The following is a 7340-nucleotide window of genomic DNA, read 5'->3' as shown; positions in this document are numbered from 1 at the left end:
CCACCACCACACACACACACACACACACACACACACACACACACACACACACACACACACACACACACACACACACATCTCCTCTTGACAGGACCTGCAAGCGCAGGTGGATGAGTTGAAGCGGCTGGTTGTTGCGCCGCCGGCAGGACAATCACCACATCAGGCCCAGCAACCAGGAAAGCAGCTTGCCGCTTCCCAGAAAGGTGAGCAAAGTCGCCAGCACGGGTGCATGAGTGAGTGAGCAGAGGAGCTGGGAGGAGTGGGGAGGAGTGCAAAGGACTCACTTTGCCTGTGAGCGAGCGTCTGGTTCGTGGCACACGGAAACTTGCTGGCTGATGCGTCTGACGAGATGTGACGAGCATTCGCGAATTGGACGAGCTGTGCGATTTGCGACTTGTTGGGCTGACTCGCCATTTGTTTTCCCCTTGCATGGCTAGGTCGAAGAGCAGTTTCTTCGTTTTGCAATTTATCGTGATTGTGCAACGTGCACAGATATCAAACGTTTGGGCCTGCAGGACGGCAGTGTGCGTTCCTGATTGGTTGGTCACGCCACTTCCCAGTGGCACTGCACGCCAGAGCAGTCACATCTAGGCTTGTGTGTCGAATCTCGCGTGTTCGTGTACCACCTCGCTCGTTGTGTGTGTCGAATCTCGCGTGTTCGTGTACCACCTCGCTCGTTGTGTGTGTCGAATCTCGCGTGTTCGTGTACCACCTCGCTCGTTGTGTGTCGAATCTCGCGTGTTCATGGTCAGCCTCGCTGTGTGTTCCCTGGTCCTACCTGGTGCATCTGCGCTTCGCGATGTCTACCACACATTCGCCAGACCTACCACCGTGGCGGCTCGGTGGTGCTGTTCACGTGCCAATATCACAACACCAACAGCAACACCATCGTGCTGCTCGCGCTCCTTCAATAAACACAACAACAACAAAATTATTCGGTGTGAAGATTGCGCGATGCAGGTCTTCCCTTTCGTCAGGCGGTGCTGCGGCCGCACCGTCGCGATTTTGTCAAACGCGACCACTGCTCCTTGCACCATTCGCTACCATTCGCTACCATTCGCTACTGCCAACGCTTCGTCAACGCTACCTGCCTTTCATGCCATGATGAGCACGAAGCCAAGCATGCCATTTATTCCTTCGCCGCAACCAACACAACCACTGCCGCCACCCCCCAGCTCACTGCACCGCCGCTCAGTGCCCTTCACAGGTACAGATATCATCCACGCATACACATACCACTGGCCTTGCGTCTTTGCAGTTTCCCCATCCAACCATCCAGCACGCGCACATACCAGCACATGCTCCCGTGACCTTGTTCTCAGCAGCGTATTGTCATACCTCGCTTGGACAGACCCAGCAGATCACAACAAAAACACACGAGCGAGCTTGCTGTGGGCAGCATATTCACGCACAGACCACATCCACCCGTCACGTTGCCGTGCAGGTTCTTCTTCTCCAACATCTCCCACGGGCAGCACATCTCAACACCACGCCATCCTTGTGCTTAGCTCTTCCTGGGCAACGCGGAAGGAAGGCAGCTGAGCAACTACCAGCACCACCCCACAAGAGGTCAGCAGCACACGACGCGCCACCTCCCTCGAGACAGCCTCCATCTCCACCTCCACCATGAGTGGCAAGTCCAGGCTTGCGCCGCAAGGCTCTTTCGCCAGGCTGATGCACCGCCAAGCGCACTCGCGGAGCTCCCCCGTGGACCAGCAGAGCGCATATGCGTCGCAGCAGTGCAGCAGCAACAGCAGCAGGACCCAGAGCCCACGCCCACACGGGCTCTCCTCTCGCCTGGTGCACCAGTTCCTGCGCGTCAACAAGAAGAAGGCCTCCAAGTATGCCAACCAGCACAACCTGCGCCGCCGCGCGCGCACAGACACCATCGCCATCATCATCACCCTCAAGTACCTCATGCGCGACAGCCAGCCCAAAGCACACGCAAAGGGCAAGGCAACGTAAGAGTCTTCCCTTGACTTGCAAGTGACTTAGCAAGTCATTACCGCTGACTTTGTGCGGGAATCTGCTGAGTTTGTGCATTGTTGTATGTACGCTCTGATACTCACCTTCAGCTTACACACCCACATGCACACCCACATGCACACCAACATACACATGCGCACACATACACACACATGTTCACACATACATCACATACAGCTCGTTCTCGTCCAAGACGCTGCTCAAGCTTCTGGCACAGCTGGACATGGATGAGGCGTTTGCCCTGCGCTTTGCCCGCGCCCTCGCCACCTGCGGTGCGTGAGTCATCGTGTGCAGGTGCTGCATTTCTTGTGTCACACCAAACACGTGGGCAAGGATTGCTCCAACACCACAAACCCAAAACCACCCACCTGTGCGCCCACGCCCACCAATGCTTGCTCACATTCGCCCATGCTTTCTTGCTCTATTCACATTGCAGGTGTCATCCTTCCTTCGGAGTCGGGTGCATGCACCACCGAATTTGACAACTCCAAGAAGCAGTTGTGGGTGTGGGGCCAATGGGTCGCCATCGCAGAGATTGGCGGTGAGCACAACTTGCTCGTGTGTGTCTATGTGTGTGTGTGTGTGTGTCTATGTGTGTGCGTACGTGTGTGTGTGTGCGCGTGTGTGTGTGTGTGTGTGCGCGTGTGTGTGTGTCTGTGTGTGTGTGTGTCTGTGTGTGTGTGTGTCTGTGTGTGTGTGTGTGTGTGTTTGTGTGCGTGTGTGTGTGTGTGTGTGTGTCTGTGTGCCCACATGCATGTTGTGCCTGTGCATGTGCGTGCGTGTATGCTTATCTGCCACCTCTCCTGACCCGTGCTACATCCTGGTGCCCATGCCCCCGCTGCCTCCAAACAAGTATGGCCACCCTTCACTCACCAATGCCTCCCTCTCCCTGTCTCCAACCAACAAACCAACACCACAACTGCTGCAGCTGTGAGCGCCTGCGCTGCAGAGATTTGCGAGGGCACCATCCTCGGTGACATTGAGCTGTGCATCCAATACCCGAACATCAACGTGGAACACGAGGACTTCTGCCTCTTCTTCCCCATCGACCAGCTGGAAGATGTCGCCATCACGGGCAGGCAGCTGACCTTCACCCTGGACAACCAGCTCAAACCCCTGCACCACGCCCGCTGGGTCTTTGAGCTCTGCGACAGCTTCCAGTTCCTCGAGACCCTGCAAAACCTTCTGCGCTACTGGTCCCAGATCCAGATGCTGGAGCAGCTGTTGGCAGAGTGCGACCAGCCCTTGCTTGTGCGCCCAGCGAGCCCTGCCACCAGCAGCAGAGCAAGCAGCCGCGCCGGCAGCCAATTCCTCAACACCGCCACCCTCTGGCGCACAGCCTCCACCGCCGGCCCAGCGCCACAGCAGCAACAGCCAGCAGCAGCAGCCGCGAACATGCACCAACAGCAACAGCAGCAGCAGCAGCAGCACCAACTGCAGTATCTGACCGTTGTTGATGCTGTGGTGGACGATGACGACTATGACGACGACGACGACGAGCAGGTGCGTCACGGCGAAGAGGAAGAAGAGGGAGCCATCACCTCCGCCAACGGCAATTCCGCACGGGAGAGCCCATGCATCGTTGTCAAGCCAGCAACGCCCACGAGCTGCAACGATAACACCACCACCGCCGCCGCCAGCACAGCAACAGCTGCTGCCACCAGCATCAGTGTACCTGCGTCGCCAACGCCGCAGCGCCGCCGCGTCACCAGCAGCAGCGCGTCTCCGCAGGCAGAGACGTCACCGTCATCGCCTCTCGCGCGCGAGCAGCAGATGGATGTTCAGGGCGGTAGGACTAGCAAAGGGCCGCGTCAAAGCAGGTGCACCAGCGGCATCGCTTCCCCATATGCGTCCACGGAGATGATGACGATCAACGACATGGACGCGCCAAGTGCGTCAGCCGCACGCAGGTCACCAAAGGCAAGCGTCAACATGTGCGCTTCGGAGTACTCTGCATTTGGCAGCGCTCGCTCGTCCGTGTGCTCTTCCGCCCGCTCCAGCATCGTCAACCTGCCAGATCACCACCACGTCCACCAGCCCTACGGCACGCAGCCGCACTCCCACTTCCCGCGCCATTCCTCCTTTTCCCGCGGCGACCGCCGATCGGCGTCTCTCCGGGGCACCGTCCACCACTTCTCCTCGCACAGCCGCAGCGGCTCGCTCATGGATCTCACCCGCAGCTCCAGCCCGCCCACGCCGCGCAAGTCGTCCCTCCGCTGCTCAGATGGGCCCAGTCGCCGCCGGCGTCGGGGCTACACCCTGTCCAGCTACGCCTCTGCATCGTCCACGGCAGCCATGATGTCACAAGGGGGACACGGACATGGACAGGAGCACATCTACGAGGAGCTGCACAACTGCACCGGCAGCCCGCACAACACGCCACCAGGCATTGTGGCCACGCAGTCCCCGCCAGGGGTCGTTGCGCGCCCCGATGCCACCGTCGGCTGCGGCGCATATGCGAGCGCAGACCGACCCCCCTCCCGCTCCCGCGACAGACTCAGCTTCGACGCCGCCTCCAGCACGGGTGTGCCAGTGGGCCTTGAGCGCGCATCTGTGGACGACCCCATTGCACGGGAGCGCTTCAAGTCTTGGCGCGTGCACGGAGACAAGCACCGCGGGTCATCGCAGCAGCTGTCACCGCAGCAGCTGCCATCTGTGGCCAGCAGCTCACGGCTGGTCCTGAACTGGGATGGCAACGACGACGATGACGACTGCACCACGTATGCGGCAGAGACACTGCCGGCAGTGAGCAACAACGGAAGCCGCTTGCCGAGCCGTAGCCCATCTGTGTATGGCCGCTCGCGCATGTCGAGTGTGAGCGACTGCGAGGGCATGATCCGTCACCACTTTGAAGTGTACCACGGCCAGCCATCACCATCGTCACCCACGTCGCCGCAGCAGCACCTCTATGAGCAGCGCAGGGGCGACGTCCCACCACCGCCGCCACCACGGCCCCTGCATCTCCAGCCAATTGGCTCGCACGCCAACGCGCACATCTACGACAACGCGCGACGGGTGTTCAACCGGCAGGAGCAGCAGCGGGAGCTTGAGGGCGTGACGGTGTCTGCCCCCATGAGCCGACAAGGGTCTCCACTGCGTGAGAACGACGAGGCGTTCCGTCGTAACAGGGGCAGCAGCACACCATCTCCGCTTTCGCCGGCCCTGAACCAACAGCTGAGCGACAGTATGGTGCGATCCGCGCAGTCGTTTGTGTTTGACGGTGTCGGCTCCCCAACTCCCTTGCCGTCCCCGCAGGCACTTGGCAACAACAACACCAGCATGTTCAACAACAACACCACATCGCCCACCTGCGACACCACAACGCCAGCCAAACAACGGCAGCGGTGCGAAGAAGAACACACATACGTCACGCTGGCCGAGCTGAACACGCAATCGGAGATGTCTGTTGTTTGATGGCATCTTCGCGTCGCTGCATGTGAGGAAGACAATGAGTTGGTTGACGTAAGCTGGTTGACATGAGTTGGTTGGCATGAGTTGGTTGGTTCCTTTCCTTCCTACTCCTTCCTACTCCTTCCTTCCTTTCTTCCTTCCTTGGTTCCTCGGCCTATCGCTTTCTTTCCTTTCTTTCATTTCGCAGATTCCGTGAATCCCATGATTTCAGTTTTACTTTCCTTCCCCCCCCTGCCTCCTCTTCCCCTCTTTTTCCGTTTAGTTGCCTGCGCATCGCCAGTCGCGCATAGAAAGCATACCATGCCTGTTTTGTACACTTTCCCCCACACTCACAACCATAAGACCCTTGTTGCTTGCTTCTGTTGAAATTGATTTTCATTGTCGCCCTTTATTTTTCTGTACACTCAACAACAACGACAGCAACGCTGCGTTCGCGTCGACGCGCTTAGTACACAGTCACGAAACAACAAAGAAAGGGGACCAAACAAACAGCAAGCAGAGGCAAAGGCGAAGAGGGGGGTTCAGTTGAGGGGTGGTGGGGGGGGGCAGAGGTGAAAGGCATATGCACACGCAGACTTGTGAGAATGAACCACACCCGTACATGCATGTGCAATTTCACATACAAACGCGCAAACACACACACACATGCACACACACACACACATGCACACATGCATACACACACACACACACACACACACACACACACACACACACACACACACACGGAAAGTGCTCTCAAGGGCGGACGGTATCTGGGGCCTGCGGGCGAATGGTGAACGTCTGTGGCGTTGCGTCAAGACGACGAGCCAGCCATTGCCGCTTGTCGTCCGCGTCAATCACTTGCACGTTGCGCGTTCTCGCCTGCTCAACCACCTCCATCATTGCCTGCGCCTCATCGCCGCACGCATCGAGTGGGCAGCACGCAAACGCAGACACACGCACGTCCACATCCTCGCCTGGCAAGGACGCGGCACAAGCACGATGCGAATGGGAGAAAGGTCGCTCGTGAGTGCAAACGTACAACACAATGCATAGGCAACAAGACACGCAGCAACAGCAGCGTTGGCAGAGGCAGTGTCCACGCAAACGCCATGCAAGGAGCAAGCAAAGCAGCAACAGCAACAAGTACACGAGCAGCAAGCAAAGCAACAGCAGTACCTGTTCCGAGGGGTTGTGTGAGGGGAAGCTGACACGCAAGCATCACGGCATCTTCTTCTCCGTCGTCACTCGTTGAGAAACAAGCCGAGGAAGGCCAGTGCCAGCCCACGCACTGGGATGCAACCTCAATCTGTTGCCGACACAAGCAACGAATATGAGCGAAAGTGCCGAGTGGTGAGAAGGTATATAACGCGGAGAATGGAGGCAGAGTGTATGCACAAACAGACCGTGCACATGCGTGTGACGCGCATATCACACACATACTAAGTACATGCACATTCACACACACACATTCACACACACATTCACACACACACACATTCACACACACACTCACACACATTCACACACACACATTCACACACACACACACACACACACACAAACCTTGAGGGCAACGTGCGTGCGTTGATCTGTGGGAGCAAGGGGAAATGTGACGTCAAGACGACAGGCACAGCCAGCAATACACGTAATCACGCGGGTCTAGGCAGGCGTGGAAGCGATGAAGGAAGTGGGATGGGGTTTGTTGGTGATGTATGCGTGCGTGCGTGTGTGTGTGTGTGTGTGTGTGTGTGTGTGTGTGTGTGTGTGTGTGTGTGTGTGTGTGTGTGTGTGTGTGTGTGTGTGTGTGTGTGTGTGTGTGTGTGTGTGTGAATGTATATATATATTCTGTGAGAGATATGCGCGTACGACGCGTGCGCGCGCGCTGTGTGGGGAAGGACTCAGAGAGTCCGCACGCACGCGCGCGTGCGAGTTTTTTTTTTCTTTTCACATATATATTT

The 7340-nt window shown here is 57.7% G+C and overlaps 3 protein-coding genes across 3 annotated transcripts in view; 2 read left to right on the top strand and 1 right to left on the bottom strand.

The window, feature by feature from the left end:
* The window catches only part of PTSG_01201 (NEK/NEK8 protein kinase), a 7186-nt gene extending 6525 nt beyond the window's left edge, over positions 1 to 661 (top strand). The window contains exons 5-6 of the mRNA XM_004997116.1: positions 92 to 203; positions 438 to 661. Coding sequence (XP_004997173.1) covers positions 92 to 203; positions 438 to 475 — 150 coding nt within the window. The 3' untranslated portion in view covers positions 476 to 661. The remainder of the gene's footprint in view (positions 1 to 91; positions 204 to 437) is intronic.
* Positions 662 to 1356: 695 nt separating this feature from the next.
* Positions 1357 to 5864, top strand: PTSG_01200 (uncharacterized protein). Its single transcript, XM_004997115.1, has 4 exons — positions 1357 to 1961; positions 2164 to 2258; positions 2423 to 2527; positions 2915 to 5864. The coding sequence occupies exons 1-4, from the start codon at positions 1627 to 1629 to the stop codon at positions 5398 to 5400; spliced, it is 3021 nt and encodes a 1006-aa protein (XP_004997172.1). The 5' UTR covers positions 1357 to 1626; the 3' UTR covers positions 5401 to 5864.
* A 271-nt stretch (positions 5865 to 6135) lies between these two features.
* PTSG_01199 (uncharacterized protein) lies at positions 6136 to 6601 on the bottom strand (the record flags this gene model as incomplete). Its single annotated transcript, XM_004997114.1, has 2 exons — positions 6136 to 6356; positions 6559 to 6601. 2 exons carry the CDS (start codon positions 6599 to 6601, stop codon positions 6136 to 6138), a joined length of 264 nt encoding a protein of 87 aa, XP_004997171.1.
* Between the last annotated feature and the right edge of the window lie 739 nt (positions 6602 to 7340).

The sequence above is a fragment of the Salpingoeca rosetta genome, assembly GCF_000188695.1.
Source record: "Salpingoeca rosetta unplaced genomic scaffold supercont1.4, whole genome shotgun sequence".
NCBI lineage: Eukaryota > Choanoflagellata > Craspedida > Salpingoecidae > Salpingoeca > Salpingoeca rosetta.
This window is presented reverse-complemented; position numbering and strand designations above follow the sequence as displayed.